Below are 24,685 nucleotides of genomic sequence, written 5' to 3'. Positions count from 1 at the left end.
ATCCAAGTCTATGTTAAGATACATTTAAAAGTGGAGACCTGAAGAAGTGAGTTGAATAGCTTAAGGTTTCAGAGCAGTAAGTTAAAATACGTGAGTTACTGAAAGAAGAGTTGCTGTCAACATTTAAAGCACAAAGTGTGGGCATGTTTGTAAGAATCCTTGGAAGGGAGGCTGAAAATAAATCCCTACAGTTTCTGATTTAAGTGAAGACACCCTAGGTAGAGATGGAGAAGACAAGCTCAGTTTTCCGCAGCCAACTCCCGTTGCGGGCAGGGAGCCCCTATCCTCTATGGATGCGGCACCTCAGCGGGGTCCTGAACACAGAGCCTTCTATCCAACATCACAGTCTTCCGTGCGCCGCTCCCCACTGGCAGAAAGTGCGGAGCGGCCCCGTGCCGACGGTCGACGGCGGGTGGCGATCTCAGGCGGCTCCCGGCACCACCATGGACAGCTCACTTGGGCCAGCCCGGCTGCGGTCTCCCTCGCTGCCGGCTTGTTCGCCTGCCTCCGCCCGACCCGCGATCGCACTTCACCGCCCCGGGTCCTGGAGCCCGCCCAGGCTCCGCCGCCTGCGCCGCCGCGGGATGCCAGCCGCGAGCACCGCGGGGCTATATATAGTAGGACAGACTTTATGAATTAATAGCTGACTCTTTGCCCTCAAATTTGAAAATTATTCCTTTCGATGTCTACTGGATTCTAGGAACCAGACGGAAGGATTTGGCAAAACTCTGTTCAGTTCCACGCAGACTCTTCTTTTTTTTTTTTTTTTTTTCCTCTTCCCTTGCATGCGTTAAATTAAATGCATATTGTCTAAATAAACCACTCGTAGTGTCAATGTGGACCTCCGGTTGCCTCTGGAGTGGGAGGGGCAGCCCTGCTCAGATCCTCTATCCTTGTTTAATAAAGGGGATTACTGTGCACGAATGGGTTGTCACGACACGCCTAGGGCTTGTTGATGGGGAGAAAACGGTATTTTCTTTCTCGAAGCAATGTCCTCACCCAGACAGCTGCAGTGCCCCAGTCACCAGCTAGGGCGTTAGTCACACCTAACAGCCAACGGACTCTCAGTGGGAGCTGCAGATAGCAGGGTGATAGATAACAGGTCGAGGGAGAGAATGTGTGTGCTAGACGGACCACCTAAATCTGCAACCTGAGCTGCGTAGCAGGCTCACCCTCGAGACCACCCAAGTTCGCAGAGCTTCGAAAAAACGCCGTGACTTTGCACTATGCCCCTCTATAGCTGATATCACTGGCTTTGAACCTTGCTGGATCGAGGCTGCGTAAATCTCAGGGAATTTCTGGTCCTCGCAGGACGAGTACAGCAGTCGCTGTCCTGACGCTCCCTTCCCTTCCTCTCCAGACTCTCAGGCAGTCAGTAAGGCTGTGTTTTGCTGAACACCATTTTTTCCACCCTGGGAAGATGAGGGAGGTTAAATTCCCCGTCTGAACCGAAGCCCTGGACGAGTGCAACTGAGGTTAAAGAAATCCGGGAGGGGAAATGACGAAAATGCTTTATTGAGAGTAAAACAAGAGGAGGAGGAGAGGCAGGACTTCACAAAGGTGAAGGATGGGAAGTTTGCAGAGTTGACTCAGCTTGCCTCTGAGCACCGGGCGGGGGGTCATTACTTCCTTTTGTCTCACTCGGGCTGTAATTGCGGCTCCTCCCCGATTAGCTGAACCTGTCCCACTTGTCTGCTTTGGTTTCAGGGGAAAGTTTCGCTCCTGAGTGGCGTTTGGGGAGCTCGCCCACCCACAGCCCCTGGTCCTAATCCCCCTTCAGGAACTATGTATCAAACCTGAAACAGAGACTTACCTTCCCAGCCAGCCTCCCGGGTCAACTTAATGGTAGGCAAGCTGATTTATGCCTGTTTATACGTATGGAAAAAGGAGACAGAATCCAAGCGCGGCATCCCTCCAAAATCTCATTGTCTCATAGGGGTGCTGGATGCGAGGACTGACGCTTCGGCACAGATGTGGGGACGGAAATAGCTCCGCCTAGCATCATTCCCGACCCCGTACCTGTGCCAAAGGATCCTTCCACTGGCCCTTCCTCTCCTCCGGCCTCATCCTCTCTTCCCCGGAGCATCCCTACGGGGATGAAGAGAACAGCACCTGGGCACAGTTCGGCAAGCACCTGAGCCCCGTCTGTTCTCGGAGCCCGGACGCGGAGCCAGGCCTTTTTGGGGGGAAAAAACGGTGTTAGACAAGAGTGGAGGGGGAGTTCTGTCAAGTCCTGCCCCGGAGGAGGCTCAGGCTTGCGGTGAGGCTAGGTACTGGGAGGAGTGTGCTCACGGGTTAGGCATTTGTGTAGGTGGCAGGAGAAAAGCGCCGAGCAGATTTTGCGGATGACAAACGAGGGTTCGGCGGGGGGGAGGGCATGGGATCATGATGCGATAGTAAGCCTTCTAAAAGGGTTTGGCACTGCTCAGTTCCTGACATATTAGCAAAGCCATAGATTATTTTTTTTTTTTTTCCAAGCCCACTGAGGCAAGATGAGGCAAACTCAGCCATAGGAAGGTGGTTAGTGATGTCACAAGTTCAGTCTTTTCAATAAAAGCAATTGAGAAGGGTCACCCTCGCTATATATATTAGGAGAAGCTTCTGTTCTTCATAATAAAAAGAGCAGCAAGGGAGCGAGGCACCTGCACCTGCTTTTAAAACCCTTTACTTAGCACTAATCTGTTGCAGGCAGAATAAAAAGTCTGCAGATCTGGATATATTTTAAAACACTTTTTTTTTCCTTTTTTTTTTTTTTTTTTCCTTAAGGATAGAAAGTAGTTTTGGAAGTAGTTGCTGAGAAGATCAACCACTTTTGGCCAGGGTGATCTCTGAGAGGCACAGAGGGCTGTAACTCAAGGAAAAGGTGAAGTAATAAATTTTGAAGAAACTTTAGCGTTCTGGGTTTATAAAGACTATTTATTTTTCCTCAATCTGTAAAGGTTGCTTTTTTTTTTTTTTTCTTTTTTTTTTCTTTTTTTTTTATTTCCTCTTTTTTAAGAATTCCTGGGGGAAAAGGGAATTCCAAAAATATCTGATGGCTGTTTTACTATGAATACAATAGATCTATGAGAATGTGGGGGGGCTGTTTTCAAGGAATTTCACAATTCTCTTTAATTAGTCAAAATGACAGTATAATTCAAAGAAGCCTATTAGCTATACTTTTATAACCTACCAGGTGTTCAGGGAGTTTATTTACAGCATAAACGATTTACTGTTTTCAACATGATTTCTGTTTCAGCTCTTACGTTTTTTGTTTCATTTGCTGGCATGCTATGAAATTTGGCTAAGGAGGTGGTGGGTTTATTATGGCAGCAAGTGCCACTTAATGCAGAATAACCTGAAGGTATAAAAATGGTTCTCTTGCACCTAAAATTGCCCAGAAAACATTCCTGACTGTGGGCAGAGGATGAGCAGGAGCTACAACCCGGCAGACCTCAGCGTTTTGTTGCGGCTTGTGAGGGCACTGGGGAAACCTTTGCTGTAAATCGAGCTGTCGGGGGAAAAGAGGAATGGGATACACCGCGGTTCCTCGGCTTTCTTATTGCTTCAGCAGAGCCAGGGGCAGTTTCTTTGCTCATGTAGGCTGGAGAAAAGGGAGGATCGTGGTACCTTTGATTTTAAGTGTTTTCCTGAGATGGAAAACCAAGTGGCGCGACGCGGGATTGTTCTGAGGGATACGGGATAGACCGGGTCTAGAGGGGGCTCCGGACTGGCTCCGCTCCCACTGACCCTGCCGTCCCGCCGAGCGACCTGACCCAGGGGCTGAATCTCCCTGGCGGGAGCCACTTCCACGCGGGGAGAAATTGAAGGCTAAAGAGAGAGGAGGAGAAAACTTTCCACTAACTTACTTTTTTGGCCAAGAGCGCCTGTGTTCGTCGACACCGAGTCCTTCCCCCATCCCTCCCCCCCAGCCCTCCCCCTCCCCGCCTTTACTAGCGTACAATTAACATCATTAGGAATCAGCCCTCCAGCTAATAGAGGAACTGAGACGAACAACGGTAGGTGTGAGAAAGGAAAGGAGGAGAGGATCCTAGTCTGGGCTTTGGGGCTTGAGCTGGAAGTTGCCCCTCGGATGAAGGATCCGTGTTGCGGCAGGGGTGGTGCTGACCTGAGGGTAAACACCAAGTGGGGAAGAGAAAGGGAGAGAGAGGAAAAAGCTCGGCTGCAGATGATGCGGATTGCTTGGCCGGAGCGCTCAGGGTCTGTTGCGTGCCTGTGTTGTCGGGTGTTTCCCTTTCTCCGCTCCCTTTTGATCCCGGTCCCGGGAAGTGCTGCTTTCCAGCCTCCCTTTTGGCTGCAAATTTGCACAGGGCTCTCACTGGCTCCGCACACGTTCCTCGGGCGCCATCTCTTTGCAAAGTCCGCCGTGCTCCCGCAGCTCTCCCGCGGTCCGCCCCGGGCCGTGTGAGCGTCGCGGCCTCCAACCTGCGGGGCTGGGCATGCCTACCAACCCCCGTGAGGCCCCGCGCTGCCCCGCATAGACATGGAAATGCTGGGCAGCGCTCTTTACTTTCTTCGGGGCACTCGCCGCAGTGAGAACGGAGCTTCTCAGGAACAGAGGACGTGAATCTAACTTTTGCAGAGGTATACTTAGAAAGGCGGCTTTCTCCCCGCCTGGACCTGTGTGTTTACGACAGGAGCTGAGATGACTTTTGGAAGTCTTTCCTTATCGGAAAAGAGGGCTTCTCCTGTAACACAAAGCCTCGGGACAGACGCTTTCCAGCCTAGAATCGAACACTGCTCGGGGAGACGCTCTCTTTAAAACGATTCAAATACGAGCTAGACTTTTTTAAAACTTATGTTAAGGGAGATCTTGCCTCCGGGAGGCCAAAGACAGAGAGAGGGCGGAGGGACGGACGGAGGGAGGGAGGAAGCGAGAGAGCGGCAGACAGCAAGGAAAGGCGAGAGACGGAGCGAAGTTTGGAAGAAGTGAGCTGTTGCGGAGAGTTCCAAAAGTTTGTTTATCCTTCCCAGCTTGCGAGCTGGCAGAACTGACAGCAAGGGACTGCCTGGGGACGGAGCTCGCGCATGTGTCGCTCAGGACTGACCCCTCCTTTCCTTGCAGGTTTAAGCCCCGGAGGATATGATGTTCACGAAACTCTTTCAGCAGTGGAGTTTCGCGGTGTTTCTGCTGAGTTATTCTGTGCCCTCCTACGGAAGATCAGTAGAGGGGATCAGCCGCAGACTGTGAGTTACCTGAATTTCTTTCGGTCAGGTTGTGGGTGAGGAGGGCCCGGGACCCCGGGGGGTGCTGAAGGGGAGTCCTGGCAAGCGTGGCTGTGGGCTGCCTGCTTCAGGTGCTTTGGGCACGGTTTGGGCTGAGACAATGGCAAGGGGAGTTCGGGGAAGTTGCTACGCTGACAGAGCGCTGGGAAGGCAGTGCCGGAGCAGAGGGGCTCCGACCTGCGGGGAGCGGCGTGCAGCTGCATGCTTGTCGGAGGTGAGCTATTGCTGGTGCACCTCTTTGCACTTCGGAGAGGAGTAGTACGTTTCATCGTGCTGCTGCAGGTTCTGCAGGTAATACGAAATGCCATGTACTTCTTTAGTGCTGGCACAGAGCCAGTATCGACAAGGGTGGTGAAAAAGCATATCAGTTACAGCCATCATGAAGCTGGGAAACTGAACACTATTTGGACTGGTACTTCAGCTACTTATTTATTTATTTTTCAAAGAGAGTCCAGTATATGACTTAGAAGCAAAAGCATATTTCTGACAAATTATAATGTAACTCAAGAGATTCTCTTCAGGAAATGATCCTTTTGCTCCTTCCAAAATAATCATCATGGCTCATACTAATATATCCTAAGCAAAATACAGAAGAGAAGCCACTGAGCTGATGCAGAAGCAGTTGTCTCACACGTGCACTTCACTAGTTCTTACTGGGTTTGCATCAGATTTTCTCAAGTAGAAACACTTCAGACAGACTGTGGAGGGCTTTATTCTCACAGAATTCAGGAGGAAGTTGGGCTAGAGAAAGTGGGTTAGAAAATTCAGTTGCAACATGTGGGGAAACATAACACAGCAAATAATTTCACATGGGTTTCCTTGTAACTGTTTTGTTACACGCACAAGGACAAAATTTTCAAATATCACTTCCCCTCTTGTTTAATTAACAAGAATATTCCCCAGGTGAAGCAGCTTCAAACCTGAACTTCAGCATGAAGCAGACAGTTATTTGCTATAGCAAATTGTGTAAAACATTATATTGCTGTTACTGCTACAGTGTGTTCTACCAAATCAGTTAGTGCTTAGCTGTTTTATACTCCTGAAAGCTACCACTGAGCTATTTCTTTTCATTTAAGAGCATAATCTTTGTCTGCCCAGAGGATCAAATCTTCGCTTTCATATATAAAATCCTAAAATTATTGAAGTGCACTAAAATTCTGTATTTCCTTTGCTGAGAAACCATGAACTGGATATAAGCCAAATTTGTGAAAAAATAAAAATAGTTTAAAAAAAAATTGCTAAGAAATAATTTTTCTCTTCTTAAGAGAGGTTAGCATTTGTTTATAGAAGTCAGGGTTAGAGGTCTTCCCAACAACCCCATTGCATCCTGGCTGCGGGAGAGAAAAAGTGGAAGTTAAACACTCAGAACATATTACTCAGCTACCTCTTTGCCATGGCATGTAAAACATGCACAAGAAACCAGTAAGCTGTTAGTTAGTGGCATTCACATCGTTTTGTTTGTGGGTACAGCACAAACACAGACACCACACTCAAACATGTGTCCTGTTTTAATATCACCACAAACCATTCCTAGAGTTAATGGATAATAACTCACTTAAGCCTATCTATATATGTATATACGCATGTATACATGTATATACAGATAGATATATTATGTAGATTTGTTTTTATTCAAAGGCTTAACCCAGTAGCAAATGAAAATATTAAAGCATGTTCTTATAGCCATGCAAAAATAGTCAAAATGAAACAGGTCTGGTTCTCCAGGCCTTGCTAGGGCAAATCTCTCAAGGAAAACCATATCAAATTGTTCCAAGAAAAGATTGTCAGACTTATTTGTTATAGAAATGTTTTAGTTACTACAGAACTTCTGAGAAACCCAATAATGCCTCAAAGTGAAATTCAATATTTTTATCAGCATGCCCAAACATTGCAGCACCATGTCCCCAGACCTGCTGAAAATATTTTTCCTAACTCTGAGATAGGGAGTGAAAGCTGCTGAACCATTGGAGCCAGTGGCAAGGGCACTCTGTCTTGCAAAACCCAGACAGTGAGTTGACTGAAAGGTTTCCAGTTATTTGCTGATCAGATTCAACATGAACAGTCAAGGATAACAGTTAAATAAGAGCAACTCTGAAACAGCAAGTTGTTGCTTGAAAAGTGTTTCTTCTTGGTAACTCTAGATATTTAGTGGTAAACAAAAAGGAAAATTGTGCCTGAAAAGAACAGTTTATTTGGAAGTATATGCTTAAAGTCAGAATGGCTTTCTAATGTTTTCCCATCATCTCATAAGCACACAGAGTACTTGGGTATGGTGGTTGATCTGGGCACCCTGCTGAAATACAAACCATTACCATCCTTCTCTCAAAAGCACCTACCTTGAATTAGTTTAATAATTACTGTACTTGGTTTCATGTCAGACTTTTTCCTTGAATGATAGATGCATTTATAGAATGACGGAAGAAACCTCCAGTGGGTCATCTTAACCCTAACAGTCTAATATTTTTTACATATTGTCCCTGATGTGTGAACACAATCATTTTGCTTTCCACTATGTTCCTGCTTGGTGTGTGGGGGTAAGATATCTGCAGTATGAAGTACTTCTTACATCAGTCTTGGGCAAGTATTTTTCCTTGATTTATAAACAAAAGAGTTGTTTGAGTAATTGAGTAGAAGGAGGTAGAAAGTCAAGGGGATATATATCTGCCATATCTTCTTTGTTTTAAGCATGTTTTGATCTACAGCATAAAAGGGAAATTCGTAGGCAAAATGTAATCCTTTAGCCTGGTTGAGTAATAAAAGTCATATGAAATGTAGCACTATGTAGTGTTATACAATTATCTGGAATAGCAGAATGTTATTTGGGGACAGTCTTGATGCTAAGTATTATACAGACGTTTAAACAGAAACCCACCCTGTTTGGCACACTAACCCTTCACGTGTCAATCTTTGAATTATTTTGGAAATGCCTACTTGCACAGTATGTAGACTGTATAATGCTCTTTGACTGTCTTATGTGGTCCAGAACTAAATATTTAGGATTCAGCTCTTTAAAATGGAATCGTTTTTCAATTGAGAATACTTCAATAACAGGCTTTAGAGATTCAAAATTTTGTCATAATGGATAAATTAACCAAATAACCTTTACAGAATCAGGGTGGCTTTAGGCTGTCTGTGACAAATAGTGAGGCATGCTATTTTGATCTCAGTAAATCACAAAGATTTTGCATGTTTTTACAGACTCAGAGAGAAGAAGGAAACATTTTCCATGCAAAAATCCTGGGAAAATAGATTACTGAAGCAAGGACAGTAATGTGCACTGCCATAGACAGCTTGACAAAGAGCAGAGAAGTAGTATTCAGAGGAGACTAAAATGCTAGTTTTATTGGTGCACTTGCAGATCAGACTGACCTTAATGAGAAGGTTGTTAGAGATGGCTATTGGAGACTTGCGCTGGTCAGAAAAAAACTATCCTGGGAGAGATCTCGAGCTTACATTAATGGTCACAGCTGCACTGAAGAGAATGAAAAAATACGGGTTTGGTTTAGTATTATCATATTGCATTTTTGCTTAGAAACATTGAGTTGAAGGATGTAAAACACTTGCCCTAAGGCCTGAAGTCATTTGATGTTCATCTGGTTTGGGGACACTTAAAACATCACAGACAATTTTTGGCTAAATGTGTGCTCACAAACTTGAGAGCTGATTTTGAGCAAGCACCCTGGTTACATCATTTTATGCAAAAACAGTCATCTGTTAGTAGACTGGGTGAAGTGTTTGAATTTTATGTGGAGTAATGGAGATGCAATATTGCTTGAACTAATCAGTTGAACCTAATACTAACAAATTGCAAATTAACAAAGACAAATAGGGAAGGGGATGCTCTTAAACCCATGCTACATGAGGTTAACAAGTTCAAATAGCTCTACTGTTTGTCAGATCGCAAATATGAAGTGCTTGAATGAAGGGACTCTGAAAGATAAATTACAGGACACTTCCAGTCGCTTAGCACACTGCCATTGTCCACCATGTTTTGAAACCTTGCAGGATGATTAGAGATGGGACAGAAGGAAGGGAATGCTCGCTTACATTTATGAGTTTTTCCCAGAAACAGCTATGTATCTTTCCAGTTGACCAAATGATTACATGACAGGCTAGGCAATGAAATGACTTTCTTTGGCCAGTAAGAATCCAGTCATGTGCAGTACCCGATACAAGATGAGAGGATACGTAGCCAATATCAGTATACTGAAATAGGACAATTGGAAGGATAAACTGTATTATAGTGTGCATGGGAACATTACTAAAATCCCAGCCTGCACTCTTTCTGTGGTTTACAGTGCAGCTGTGCATCTATCCCACACCAAGAAAAAAAGACTTTATTTTTCACAGTTATTTATTATCCAGGTGCTGCTTATATCTTCTTTCTTCAAACATTTCATGCCTAATCTGCCAATTCAAGATCTCTAAAAGACAGATTTATAAGCATCTCCTCAAGAAAGAGGTCAGTGAACTAAAACATCATGAACTTTAAAAGAATACCAGAGACCTACTGAAACCAAGATGCTCTGGAGGGTGATAGAACAAAAAAGGCTAATGTAAAACTTAGCAAAGACAAGAAGTCTGTCCCATAAAGTTCACATTTTAAAGTAATGCCATGGAGACACCTAAAACTGTAATTAGACATAAGTGACCAAGTAGTAAAGTCGATGCGAGTGGCTGATACTCATCACTGCTGTTGAGCAGGCTGCCTCTTTGGGTAGATCATTATGGACTGAAGCGCTTATGCTTCAGGCACCCAAATCTGAAAAGTTTTCCATTATACTCCTACAATTGTACTTATTTAAGTTTAGAACTGAAATGCACTTTCATGTATTTATTTATATTTACTAAGTATGTGACTGTGCTGAAGAAAATTATTAGAATGATGCTGTATAAATACAGCTTCTGGCTTCAGAACTTGTTATTCCCTCTCTTATTTGGCTGCTGCACTTCATTACCTGATGCTGTAGTTTTCCTATCTCTGGCAACTGACTTCCTGGTTTTACTGCCTGAAGTGTGTTATATTAAGAATTTAAAAGCTTTCCTAGAACAGATTAGTGAGTAATCCAACCCCAGATCCAGTGATCAGTCAGCTGAGAATTGCTACTAGTTTAGTCCTTCCCTTTCTCTGTAGGAAGCAGCTACTTTGAGAATCAGGATTTACTCCAGCAGTCTGATTTCACTGGATGTCTCCAGCTCTGAGATCTGGTGCACAGTCTCCACTAGAGGAGAGAGTACCATTGCCAAGTGCTTGGCAGTCACCAAATCATAACTACTTCTTTCTGCTCCTCTCTTTCTTTAGCAAACGGGCTGTATCAGAGCACCAGCTACTGCATGACAAGGGCAAATCAATCCAAGACTTACGAAGAAGGATATTCCTTCAAAATTTAATTGAAGGTGTCAACACTGCAGAAATCCGTGCAACTTCAGAGGTCTCACCTAACCCTAAGCCTGCTACCAACACGAAGAACTACCCTGTCCGATTTGGCAGTGAAGATGAGGGCAGATACCTAACTCAGGAGACAAACAAATCACAGACCTACAAGGAGCAGCCCCTGAAGGTATCAGGGAAGAAAAAGAAAACAAAGCCTGGAAAACGTAAGGAACAAGAGAAGAAAAAGAGGCGAGCTCGCTCAGCTTGGCTAAATTTTGGCATGTATGGAAGCAATGTAACTGAGAACCCAGTCTTGGACAACTCTGTTACTACACATAATCATATTTTAAGGTAATTCTGCTATATCTTTTTTACAGGCATATCATACATTTACTGAAATTGTTCTGTGTGTGAGGTCGAAGCCTCATTTGAATCTGAAGTAGTAGTATACCTTTATGGCCATAGGTGCTCAATGGGTTTTTCAGCTGTGCACTGTGTCAAGGTAAGTCACCCCTTCCACTTCCCATTGGTAAATCTGCACCAGAATGGAAGTATTTTACCTCTGGTGACAGAGTCACTATCATAGCAGGGTATATTCCATGAAGGTTTCATTCCTGATTAAGAAAAGTTCTAGAAAACTGCTTATCGTCAAAATGAGCTTTTAGAAACTGTGTAGCAATTAAAATAATTTCTGCTGAAAAAAACCACATCAAAGTCATCATAACCTTCTAGTTAGATCCTGAGCCACCACATACTGAAAACTTTGAGTTTTATTTAAGGCTCTGCATTTATGAAATGGCAAAGCTTTCTTTCTTTCCTCTCAACATCTCCCCTTTTTGTTAACTTTCCCACCCTTTCTTTGCAGTTTTTTTCACTTTACTAATCTTAGAAGATTCACTTTTAATCTTAGAAGAGAAAATGGAAAAATTCTTGATTAATTAAGAATAATTAATATCTTTTAAAGTTAATATCTGAAAACAACTCAGACCAGTCTTTTGCCATAAAATTTTCCATGCAATTAGAATTTTTTAATTCAGCTCCATCCTACCAGCTTGTGAAACAATTACACTGATACTGAAAAATGTTGAGCCTTATTTTTGGAAGGAAACACGCTTTCCTCACATATGAAAATGAAGGGTTTTCAGGGCAGGGGTGAACTTAAGACTCAGGCAGAGGTGCCCCAGGTGACTCATTCTCTTACGGTCATCTCAGTTTGGGTGGAAGTCTGTACACTTGTGGACAAGGCCGAGTAGTCCTCTCCTCAGTTATCCTGAAGTATTTTCATGAGACACAACAGAAATGCCACTTGATCACAGTATGTCCCTTAGAAAGAGATACGAGCTGTGCAACTTACTAAAATTCAGACTTCTGTTAAGATTCAGAGGGTGCAGTTTGCGGCATACTCCATTGTCTCAGCTTCTGTTGGCAACTACAAAGTTACTAGTGTCCAAGGCTAGTTATTCAGCATCCCTGGCAACAAACCAGTTAGTGCAGCTATAGTAGTGTTGTAAGAGAAGATGGGTTCATCACAGTCACCTAGGAAAGGCACGCTCTGGTACCCCTGTCAGGAGAGGTCTGAACTTTTAATAGGTCTTAAGAAATTTCAGTGGCAGAAGTGTCTGCAACATATAGAGATCACCAATGTACGGAAAAACATCCAAGGGCTGTTTATTTGGGTATACCCATAAAAAGCTGTAAAAAAATGACAGATGCAAGCCTGAATTTAGACAGCAGTCTAAATTTAGTCTTTCTGTTTCAATCATGAAACAGAAACAGTTGAAGGAAGTCAACTTTACCTTGGAATCCTGACTTAGTTTAACCTTTTTGATTCTATTGCCCAAGATGCCCAAGATTACAGTACTGCAGGAACAAATTCCCAAAGAAGCCCAACACTGTAGATATTTAATTAAAAATAATAATAATAATAATTGAAGAGAAACCCTGAAACAGGAAAATAATTTTCCTCCTTCACAAGGACAGAGTATACTATGCTGGTTCTGCCCAGCTTAAGTATGAAGATATAGTTATCCCTGAAGGCTGACAAGACATTTAAGCTTTAAATGAAAGTAAGGCCTAACTCCCTGTCTTTTCTTTAGATGGGGGAAGATAGGTTCAGTAGAGTTTTCTCTGCTGTTACTGGTGCGTAGTGGGCAATTTAGATGGAGGGATGACTGAGTTTTGAAGTTGATTCCTCAGCCATGCTGAGCTAAATCAGGAACTTCTCCTCTATTTACTGGTGCTGTACAAGGAAGGTTCATGTAGACAGGATGTCCAAATACTACATTAGTAGAAACTGCTTTTGTAGCATGCTTAAGACTAGATTCAGCTCAGCAGGAACATAACTTCCTTACTATGAAGAAATGGATATGCATAGTGCAGTAGCCTGCTTTTCCTTGTACATCTTACTCCTTCCAGCTAAACAGACTGAATTAAAATCCTCATGCCAACTCCTTCTGCCCAATCTCAGTCCCAAAATTTTTGAGTTTAGATCAGAAAAAAGACCAAAACTTTTAATTACTACAAAAAAATACCTCATAAAAGTAGACAATTGAGGCAAAATCACAGAAAACATCTTGCAAGTAGTAATTATACAGAGCTCATGGTTGAGCTGTGGTTTAGCTTAAATTCTACAATAAAGCCCAGAATCCAAGCCAGAGTGAAAATGTCACCTTCTTAAAAACAGTCTTGTGTAGTACAGGCACACATATACAGTCACACTGTATGAATGGTGTGCCATTATTATGCTATAGCCTGTATACACCCCAATACTACCCTAGTTATTGAGGCACTTCGTGCTAGTAGTTCCATTCCAGGCACTTAAAAATTCTTTCTCATGAACATTCTAGCTCTATTCCCATTCCAATTCAATTAAACTGTTATTACCTAATTTCCTAAGGAACTTTTCAAACAAGCAGACTCCCTTGTGTTAAATGTAGTCTCCCTTGCAATGTGAACATAAAAATATCCCCTCTTAAACTCTCAGGGATTTGCTGTTTTGTGTGTGTCTCACGCCCACACACGTCTGCCATGTGGAACGCTACCCACAGCTTCAGTGATCCATCCAGAAGCAGAGCGAATCACGCTCTGTCCTATAGCTCTGCATTCCACTCTATAGCTGTTTCCCAGGGAACCAAGGTGCATTACAGAAGTGTGCTGTTCATGCAGCAGAAGGGAAAAAGCCCAGCCCTTCAGCGTTTCCTGCAGCACTGAAATAATGTAGAGCAAGTACTACTCAGGCCAGATAGAAGCAGGCTCTGCTTTTGTTCTCCCATGCTCCCAAGAAAAGGAGGATTACAGAACTCACACCAGCCCACCAGTATCCCTTAGAAAGCTCCCAAATTTTAGGTCTGTATGCAGCTGACGCTGAATTTTTTGTTTTTGTCTGAGTGCAACAGGAGTCATAGCCCAACACAAGATACTCATTTTCTTTCCAGTCCTAGCACTCTGGCTCACAAAGGGAAAGTTTCAGGAATAAGGTCTCTTCTTTTATTAAAGTCCTTAAAGAGACATGCTGTAAAGGATCTCTTCACTTCAAGACCTAAGCTGAATTTGACGAAGTAGAACTCATGGACTTGACAGTTTAGAAATACACAGCTCCATCATGAACAGACTCCTGTCTACCTGGTGGTCTCTCCATGAGAAAGGGAGACCGAATAATGCTGTGGGACAGTTCTAATCATAAGCCAGCAAATGCCCAAGCTGCTAAAACAGGAGGGATGTGATTGCCAGGATGTTCAAAAGGAATTTTTTCTTATCCTCACATCAAAATTCTCATTTCTCCACCTATACACCTTTAGTATGTTTGTTATAGACTAATAAGTTTCTTCTACCCATAGCACTCAGGCATGTTGTTTTTTTAGGCCCTACAGAAAACTATATTTCTTTCCTATTTGTCTGAGATTACTGTATAGTGGAGTAGGTGGTCTAAGTTTCATAATAAATTACACGTCTTCATACTGCCAGATGAGATAAGCTGAGAGTAATAGATTCTGAAAATATCTCTAATACTGTAGTGCACTGTTAAACAGCTCTTATTAGTGCAACTGCTTATTAGCAAGGTGCACTCACCATAGTATGTGTAAATCTTGTTATTAATATTGGGTCTATGTATGTAAAGTGAAAATTAATGTTTGTTTGTTTCTTTGTTTTCTCTGCAGGAGGCGCTGATATTTTCAGCAAGACAACTTTGGAAGACATATTGCAGTATTCTGTAATAGCAAACATAGAACATATGGGAAGTATTAAAATATTTATTACCTGTAAATATTGTAAATGCTCAGAATAAAATCTTTTTGCCCCATTGCTCTCTGAACTGCACATTTGGTTATTGTGAGTTTTCCTTTTTTTTTTTTTTTTCCTTTCCCCCCCCCCCCCTTTTTTTTTTTTTTTTTTTTTTTTTATTGGGCTTAAGGCTAAGACAGTTATTATTGTCACATTTACCCTAATTTATTTTGTTGACTGGTGTATTTATTTTGTGAACGTATCTTGGTGCTGCTGACTTTCTCTATTTTTTGTAACATAATGCACTTTAGATATATATTGAGAACTGATATAAAATGTTCCTGTTTTGTGGTTGTCTTCAAATGAATGCCTACACAAAATTTTTCAAACTGATTTTCCTTTGTGCATGTATAATAGCAGTATTTTAAAATTTGTAAAGAATGTTTAATAAAATATAATCTAATTAAATCATGACTCAGAAAGAAAATGTGTCCTTGAGGAATTTCAAGACCAGAAACACCATTTTTTTCTTCACTACATTTGAAAATGGTTTTAAATCTAATGTGTTTTCATTGGTTCAAGCTCCCACATTTTCACATTAGATTTCACTTAAAAATCACTCCGAGCTTTTTTTGTTCCAGTGGTCTGTTTCAAGTCAGCTCAATAGTTGAATGACTTGGGGGTACTGAAAGCATGATTCTTAAAATGTATAGCTTCCAGTATTGCAGAGCCTAAGACATGCTGCTGTACAAGTGAGAGGATATATAAAGCAGCTCAATGGGATGAACCAATTATTGCATATGTGGGGGGGATGCTTACACATTACACCTCCCTGTCTTGTCTGAAGGAGGCATATGATACCCTCAGCTCTCGCTGACTTTACCCAAAGATGAAACTGCCTACCACAGCAGTAGATTCATGGGTCTACACTTATGACTTACGCTATCTTAATGTTATAATAATAATAAATAAAAAGGAAAAAAAAAAACCAACACCAACAGCATAACAGCCAGTCAACACCTCCACCAACAAAAAAAAGCAAGTAAAGAGAATTTTCTGGGTGAATGCATATAGGTGCTCCAAAAGTAGTGACTCCCACTTGTCTATGTGGAAACTGCAGTGGATACAAAGAGCATAAAACACTGTTTGGTAGAGAAAATTTTTAGCTACTGAATGCTATTTTTCAACATAGTCACCACCATTAGCTATGCCTTTTCACCAGCAATGAGCAGCCTACATGAAGTACGTGCCAAAATCTGCACTAGTAGAGGTAACAAATTGTTTCACCATGTTTCAACACCCACTGCCTCTCTGTGCTAACATCCACTGTTTGTTCTCCATAAATATCCAGCAAGCATCAATGAATGTCAATTTATGCAATTTTTTCCACACAGAGAAATTCAGTTCCATACTTTTGCTTCAGACAAAATTCCATGTCATGCCAATTTGTCAGACTGCCCCTCTGCTCCTCTGCTGACATACGTTGCATGGCAACAAAATATAAGGGAATATTGTTGTTAAGGTTCAGCCTCTACTGCTATACCACTTACATCTGCCTCTGATGTTATGAGCAAACAATAAAATAGGAGGTATAACTTTTGGAGCATCTCTTGTAGAAGGTGAAAAAATGTATACTGGGACATGTAGTAGGTGACACAGCAATCTGTGCTGTTATATTGCTGAAATATTTTTTCCCCTCTCCCACCATAAAGATGCTTCACATGGCTGTGTTTCTGAAAAAAAAACATCTGCTTTAATTGTATTTCTCTCCTACACCCATAGATAATGGCAGTTAAGGGTGGGGGTGGAGGGAAACGGGATGGTCTTCATTACTTGATGGTCACTGGCTGAAGAAAACAGCAGAGAAGTTATGATCTTGAATCGCTTCTTATAATTGAACATTTGAGTCCCGCTTCCTATCCCTTTTTCTACCACCCACATGTTAATCACAACAGCTGCTGTGGGGGCAACCTGAACAAAGGAGATTGTTTCGTGAAGATAGCTGTACTTTGTAAAATCCTACTGAATTTCTTCTGTCTCGCTCCCTTAACATCAGCAACATCAGAAAAATGCATGCGTGGAAAATAAATTACAAATCCTGGGAATTTTGAGATAGTTCTTGTAATTGTTGCTCCATTCTGTAGTTGCCAAGCTTTTCTTTTTTATTCTTCTTTCCTTTTTTTAAGTGCCATTTTTTTCCATTGCCAAAGTACAACCATCATATAATATAAACCAGATGTCTTTCTGCTCTCTACCCAATCTTGCAGAAAACTACCTCCAAGAAAACACTAAACCCAAGAAAGTTTGAGAAAAACTTACCCATCCTCCAGCATCTGTTTCTCTGAAGTGTGATATCCAACGCTTCATTATGTTTACTTAATTACTAAACCCACTAAGCATATGACTATTGTTTCCTTTTCAGATGAAAAATATTATATACACGATGAAACGTAGCACAACTTCAGGGTTGCATTAAAGAAAAAAAGGCATGATTCCTGCACATTTTCAACTTGGCCTCCTTATACATCCTGCCTATTTATAGTATCCAGCTAATGTTTGAATTTACACAACTGAAATTAACTGCAATACAGTCAGAAGAAGATTTTGTATCTCAGGATTACAATGTATCCCAGCTGGAACTGAAATCTAGAACTCCAGTGGGCAGAGGCACTTGAGTTTTGTTGGAAGGATTGACCCCTGGCAGAGAGAGAACCTGAAGGTCATATAACAAAGGCATACACTCAGACAAGAAACCTTGTCTCTGTAGAACTAGACACTTCTAAGAGAAGGCCTTCCTGTGAAGTGTTTTCAGTCCCTCCTGTATCTTTACACTGGCCATTAAGGACTTCCCATTTACAGACTTTTATGAAGTCTGCAATTAAATCTTTAAGCAATGGTCCTTATAAATTCCATCTATGGACCCGGTGGTTCTCACATTATAGCTCGAAAGTCACTTCTGCAGACCAGTGGATTTAATTCTGCAATGCTAAAATCAAGTCTTTTGAGGCTCTCTGTTTTGCAGGAAAATAAAACCAGAAGACTGCTTACTGAAAAAAGCAAAAGCAGTTTTGATTTTCTAGCTACAGGGGACTAAGATCTTCAAGAAACTTCAGTTGCTCAGACAGTTCAAGCCTAGTGATTCAACTTACCTCAGAAAGCCTGCAGTAATCAGGACTTACCCCGGTATTTTCTGATAGACAGGTCAAATGCAAAAGTATGTGTATTTCAAAGGAGGAAAAAAAAGTGATGCTAGAACTTATACCATTATATGACCTCCTGAAAGTCTGCTCTCTTACATTACTACTCACTTGATATTCCACATGGCATATTTGCACATCTAAGATGGACAGTACTACGGGTACTGAGGTTCACTAGGGGTTTTTGAAGTATTAGAGGGAAGATTTCTCGCACAGCTTGCATTTGGTTTCTCTGCTTACAGATTACTGCATTACTGTAATTTCTGGGATTACATTATCAGATGTTTTACTTCTGCCACCTATTTCCTCTTTTCCCTTCACCCACCTCTTTTCTCTTTCTACCTCTACTTCCAGGTTTCTGCCCTGGCATACCACCTTCCTCCTTATACCTTCCTGAAAGGCACTCAGCCTGGTAGAATAAGAGAGCTGACAGGCAGTGGAGTACCCTCAGTTGTTTGGTAAGAGATGTGCGCTCAGTGTGCAGAACACATCACATCATGTCAAGTGATTAAGGCTTTTGCTGTGAAAGCAGTAAAGTGGCCTTCATTAAATGAAGGATTTTTCACAGGGTCACACAACAGGGCTGGCTGTTCTTCATAGTGATAAAATAGCATTCCTGATGCAGAACATGCTCTTCCAAATTTCCATTTTCTTACCTTAGCCACAGAGCTACTAGGGCTTTTCAAAAGTTTCCAGAGTATTTTTAGCACATAAAACACATTTTCATGTAAAAATGATATGACTGTTTTGGCTGACATTTTCAGTAATAAAAAGCATTTTACAAATTTTCAGCTTGAGGGGGTTAAAGATGAAAGAGAATTGCAACAGAATGAAAGCAAGACATCATAACATGAGGTGAGACACTGCCTCAGACATGTGCTGAACATCTACCTTGCCTTTCAGATTTAGCTAACACATTCAAAGATCTTGTTGCTGCCCATTTCAACATTGGGTAAGACCTCAAAGATAACCTACGTTTTGCACACCAGTGCTGCTCAGGTTCTAAAGTAATCATCATGTTTACTACAGAACTTAAAAGCTGTGAAGATAAATCAGATGATGGCAGTTCTTCATAGCAGATACACTATTGCTGGACTTCGATAACAGATGTTTTTTAGGCTCTGTGCATTTGGCAGTAGAAATCGATTGACAGTGGAGTTTCACTCACAGAGTTTGTTGAGGTTCTTTGTAAATACAGGCACTCATTCGATATTCAAGACACAGAGAAAATATGATACATTTTGTATCTGCACTAGTATCTGAAATATCAAGTATCTCTGAAATATCAAGTAAGAGACATCAGGGAAAGGCATGATTTGGTTTAGTTTTATGTATTCATGGTCTCAACATTCATATAACACTGTTTCCAAAACAATGCGCCTACATTGAAGTAAAAGTACATGTTCACTTATGAGTAAGTGCCTTTCATATACTAAGCTACCAAAGAGAATGTGGCTGCTTTGCTAGCAGTCTGGGAAGTAGGCAAATGCTGCCTGTTCTTAGTCATTGACTTTATGAGATTAAAACATTTTGTTACATGATTATAATTTATTGCAGAGAAAAGATGATGCTGTAGTACATCTGGAGACTGAAGGTCTTCAGTTGCATAAAAATAAAGCGCCAATACAGAATGTGCAAAGTACCTCTAAAAACATCACACAACTATGTCTACCATTATAAAATGGAAACCATCAGCAGGGGTTATGTCACGTGATCAACAAAGTCATTGAAGCTTTCAATTTGTGCTCAACTGAGAACATAACAAGTGTCTGCTGAGGGCTTCAGGAACAAAGCAGGGAAAGAACTAATTCTCCTTCAGTTTTAACACTAAGAGCACTAGAACACCTTGGACAAATCTTTTTACTTCCTTATCACAACTGTAAGTCAAAACATTCTTTTCCACTTGCCTAGAATGTTCTGAGATCTACTGCAACCTAGGTGTGGAAGGGAAAATCAGTGTCACAAATGACCCTTCCATTCCCTCCCACATTTTTTATTTTATATTTTTTACTTATTATTATTATTATTTTTAATGGTTGGTACTCCCAGTTCTTTCATTCAGGCTATGAATACGGTGATCAGACAGTAAGTCATTGGCTTCAGTCATTAGCTTCAAGTTAACTATCCTTGAAGAAAATATCATCAATCCACCAAGATACTTCTCTAGAGATTGACTTCAGTGGAAGTTATATTCAGAACTTCCCACACAATTCTTTGAAAATATATCCCCTATAGTCATCCCATGTAATAAGAGTTAGTGATCCAACAGAGTGATTTCCAGTACACATGCCTTTTCTATGGGCTTGATTCTCCTTTCTAACAATGTACATATGCATCCTCTACATTTTACCAGGTGCTCTGCTACACCTGAATACATTTTTGGAACTTGAGAAGGCACATTTAAGACCGCTATATAGATTGTGGGCAAGTTTCCCTTAAAGCCTCAGAACATGTATCTTCCCGGAGAAAGAAGAAGGCAAGCTCTATGTATGCACTACTGAAAGTCATTCATGAGTAGCAAGCTATTAGAGCAGCCTTTCTTGCCATGAATGTGTACATATCATAGAATAATATAATGGCTTGGGTAGGAAGGGACCTTAGAGATCACCTAGTTCCAGTTTCCCTGCTGAATCACTTTACATGTGCTTAGAAATATATTCTGATAAGTCTTGTCCTCTTTCACCCTTCTGTAGATGAATGAGCCTGGGAACATAAACAAATCAGACTAAATTACCAAGTGCAGATAAACCCTGGTCTATTTAAGAAAAATTATTTTCACAGTAATAAGAAAATATGGCTATATTCCACTTTGTCACTGGTTTAGTCCTGTGTTCAGATCAGTCTCTAGCATTAAATATGAACAGCCCCAAGATTCCTGTCATTCAGACTGGGGCTCCTCAATCGGGATCTTCGGACAGTCTGCTTTTGCAATTCTGAGGCAAAGTAGAGTTGATTTAGTGCTTTGCTGTACCCACTTAAAATGTCTACTGTTTTCAGTGCTAGCAGGTAAAGACTGTCTGTAAATAGAATCTTTTCCTTTCTACCTTCCACATATCTCCGGATTCTGTTCCAATAATAACCCAGAGAAATTTACCAGGAAATCTTATAAACTCCATAAAATTTTCAGAAAACAAAATGGGCTTATCATACTTTTGGGGATAAAGATGAGACTTCTTATTGCATAGTTATGATATTCTGCTGACACAAACGAACTCATGAGAGATGACGGAGAAGTGTGCTTTTTACTCATTAACTATACTGAGAAGTTAGCTTAAATGTATCTTGGATTGATACTGTTTTTACAGCTTCTAGCACTTTGAGTCTAATACACCAGTGTGTGCCCCACGTTATTATTTATAGTATGCAATGATCTGATGGTCGCCTTGAACAGAGATGGCCTGATTGCATACATGAGTTCTTGGTATTCAAAGCATGGATCATGGAAACATCCTACAAATTTACTTGTTATAGGATCTACTAGTTGCATGTGTGTGGCAATGCACAGACCCTGCTAAGCTGAGAGTCTTCTGCGAAGAGGTAAAGAGGTTCCAAGAGTATCTGGGAAAATCAGAAGGCCCTTCTCAACACAGTTGGCAGTATAGGACTACAATTCCTTGCATGGTGGTTAGTTCCAAACAGTATGCTGAGGAGCTGGCACCAGTATTCAAATTTAACAAAATGTAGTGTATTCTTAAATGTAAAAGATATAGAGAGAAGGTTCCTTAAAAGATCTCTCCTCAAGTAGCCTAGCTGTTGTGCAATGGATAAAGGAAGTTCCTTACAGGACAGGATATATTTGTTTATATTTGAAACATCAGATCATGGAATGAGATACAGAAAATGCTATCTATGTTAATGAAATGCAGCTGAAATAAATTTTTTTTTTTTTTTTTTTTTTTTTTTACATTGCATTTAATTTCACATCAGGACTCTATAAAGCTAATAAGCAGAACCAGAATTCCCAGATTTGCCCAGTTTCAGAGATTCACTATTGACAGAAGAAGAGAATGAAAACTTAAATATAGCACAATCACTGTTCTTGAACACTTAGGAACAGTTCTAACAACAGATGATCTATCATATATATATAATTTATTTAAGAGTTGTTTTTATCAGACAAAGATCAACTGACTGAAAACATTAATAGTTACACTACTACTAAAAAAGCCAGCAACCATAGAACAAAAGAGACAGACATAACAAGAATCCCAAATCACCAGTAAATTTAGAATGGATTTATATGAACAATTTGCTGTGCATGTCATTAATTAAACAGCGTTATAGTGAGAACATATGCATGTGTAATGAAAAGAAAATACAAAGACTGAAAAAAGAACCTCAGGAAAATATGCATCTTATTCTGGGTGATTTTTAGTGCGTTAAGTGGAAAGAGCACACTGGCAAGTTGCCTGAAGCTGGAAAGAGCAAGCCACGATGTGATCCCATTTGTCAGAGTCTAGGCAAGATTATACAAAACAATCTACACTGGTATATACAATGTCTGTTAGGTATCGTGAAGGAATGCTTGTCTGGGTGCACTATAAACACCCTGCAGAGCCTTTGTTGATGTTAGCAGGAGGGACCAGCACACATGCACCCGATGTGCTGTGGGCTGCACTCACTAGCTCATCTCATCTCCATACAGGCATCCTTCAGCTAGTCTGAGGGTAGGCTTTTCATCCAACTGGAAAAAAAATATCAGTAGCCAGTGCACAAACCAGAGGTTGATCTCACTCTAGATTTTTGAGAGTCATCCTACATCTCACCAATATTTTCCCTTCTGCCACTAGACAGAACTAGCAAGAGTAAGGAACATTCCTCAGCAGATGAAATACATGCATAGCTAAGTCAGAAAAGAAATGAAGACCACAAACACTTCCAAAAAGCAAAATTTATGTGCCAAGTGTTTCTGCTACTGTTTTCAACAGGATAGTAGGAAATAATTTATGGTCATTTTCTTTAGCACCCAGACTTCTGTGCCTGTTGGATTTGGTGAAATTAGGTACCTCAAGAGACAAATCTGTCAACAGACTATTCATATCAATTGCAAGAGCAAGGGGATGTGCTAATTTATGCTTTTTGCTGGGCTTTTGCATGCAGGAAGATGTTCTAGGGCTATATTCAAAAGCTCCTAGTTGGATAAATTTTCCATTCATTGGTAGTTTCACCTGCTTAAAAATATTCCCAAGGGATTGTCAAATTTTGTCGGTAACTGTGAATTGTTTTCAACACAATTCCTTTTCCTATTTGTAATGATCTGTCTCTTCTTTGCATACAAAGGTATCCCAGGCCTAGCCCTTCACTCCTGTCCTCCAGGACTGTCCCATGGACCTTCTTTTGAGGATAGATTTATACGGTGCGCATACAAGGTGAACAGGCTTTGGCTTCTGGCAAAAGTTACAAAGTAAAAGCATCAGAAACACTGATATATGCAGCTGTTTCTTTAAATTTGAAGGCCATGCAAGGTGAATGCTACCAGCCAAGTCTGAATGTATAAAGAACCACTTCCAGTGAGAGGGCTCGAAGTTCTTGAAAGTGGGACCACCTCAGAGATGAAGTTAGTCACTTCCCCTCCCCCAGTCCTCCCTGGCCTTCTTCAAACTTGAGCAAATCAGTTTTTCCAAGCCTCTCACCACCTCCCTCCCCTTGAGCAGTCTGATTCTTCTAAGTGATGATTTTGGCAGGTCTCAGAACAGTTTTACTCATTCATTTAATAGTCACAAATAACGGTTCTTTTTCATCAGCTAATTATTTCACCAGTCCCACAGATGCATGCCTTTCCTGCACATTCAGCAAGGAGGAATCCAGTGCCCACATGAGAAACAACAACAATTTAAAGAAAAAAACCTCATGTGTTCTCATTTATCCCCTTCAACAGGTTTTGTTCTATGGTTCTTGTTCTTCTTCTTCTTGTTGTTGTTTTTTTTTTAAAAAAAAAATGGAAAAAAAAGAAAGGAAAAAGGGAGCCCTGTGTATTTAGTACAGAATACAGGACATAAATGTAGTGAACCACTGGAGGTCACTGTGACAGAAAAGGAGAATGAGTCAAATGAAAGCAGGACCTCCAATGCACCAGCCACCCTTTTGAGGTGGTGGAGACAGCAGGGGCTGGAGAGGCAAAGAAATAGGCTGCAGCTCCAGTATGTCTTTACTGGAACTGGGAGGCACTGTCTGCAGAAGCAAGGCATAAGACAAGGCTCGTGTCCACATCAAAAGCTTGATTTCTGACCAGATTTCCATCTAAAGAATCTCCAGCTTGTGTCTGCTGCATATATTTAGGTGTTTAGAGCCTTCAACCTAACAGTCAAGTGTCCTGGCCTCACCACCTCCCAGCTACACACATCGCTGAATGGATGCTATTGTAAAACATAACATCATATAATGTGTTGCATTTTTGTATCATATTTTGCCTACATAAAGCCTGTTTGCTTTCAGACGTTCAGTGTGATGTTAACTGAAGACTGCTGAACTCAACAAATGGAATACATTCCTTAAACAAGAATTGCAAATCAGTTGCAGCATCACTGGCTCTTCCTATTTCTGAGAACTGCATAGCTTGAAATCCTTGTTCGCCTTATTGATGCATGTGTAGGAGGGGGGGGAAGGAAGCACAGTGGGGGTGAAGGGGACAAGGCAAGAAACATTGTGCCTTTCAAGTGTAGGGGGT

General features: G+C 41.3%; 1 protein-coding gene across 3 annotated transcripts; it reads left to right on the top strand.

Annotated features, from left to right (window-relative positions):
• Positions 1-2,609: 2,609 nt before the first annotated feature.
• Positions 2,610-15,292, top strand: PTHLH (parathyroid hormone like hormone). 3 transcript variants are annotated; one of them, XM_015871172.2, is made up of 4 exons: positions 2,610-2,863; positions 5,066-5,187; positions 10,529-10,951; positions 14,758-15,292. In XM_015871172.2, the coding sequence occupies exons 2-4, from the start codon at positions 5,084-5,086 to the stop codon at positions 14,765-14,767; spliced, it is 537 nt and encodes a 178-aa protein (XP_015726658.1). In that variant the 5' UTR covers positions 2,610-2,863; positions 5,066-5,083; the 3' UTR covers positions 14,768-15,292. The 3 variants fall into 3 exon arrangements, with proteins under 3 accessions (XP_015726658.1, XP_015726648.1, XP_015726629.1); XM_015871162.2 differs by lacking the exon at positions 2,610-2,863 and adding an exon at positions 3,932-3,998 and having other exon boundaries at positions 14,758-15,284; XM_015871143.2 differs by lacking the exon at positions 2,610-2,863 and adding an exon at positions 4,333-4,584.
• The last annotated feature ends 9,393 nt before the right edge of the window (positions 15,293-24,685 follow it).

This window comes from Coturnix japonica, chromosome 1 (assembly GCF_001577835.2).
Source record: "Coturnix japonica isolate 7356 chromosome 1, Coturnix japonica 2.1, whole genome shotgun sequence".
In the NCBI taxonomy this organism is placed as follows: Eukaryota; Metazoa; Chordata; class Aves; order Galliformes; family Phasianidae; genus Coturnix; species Coturnix japonica.
Note: the sequence above shows the minus strand (reverse complement) of the source record. Positions and strands in the feature narration are given on the sequence as shown.

Coding starts and splice junctions, on each gene's coding strand:
- PTHLH (XM_015871172.2), top strand. CDS start 5,084: ATGATGTTCACGAAACTCTTTCAGCAGTGGAGTTTCGCGGTGTTTCTG. Junction 5,188..10,528: donor GAGGGGATCAGCCGCAGACT/GTGAGTTACCTG, acceptor CTCTTTCTTTAG/CAAACGGGCTGTATCAGAGC.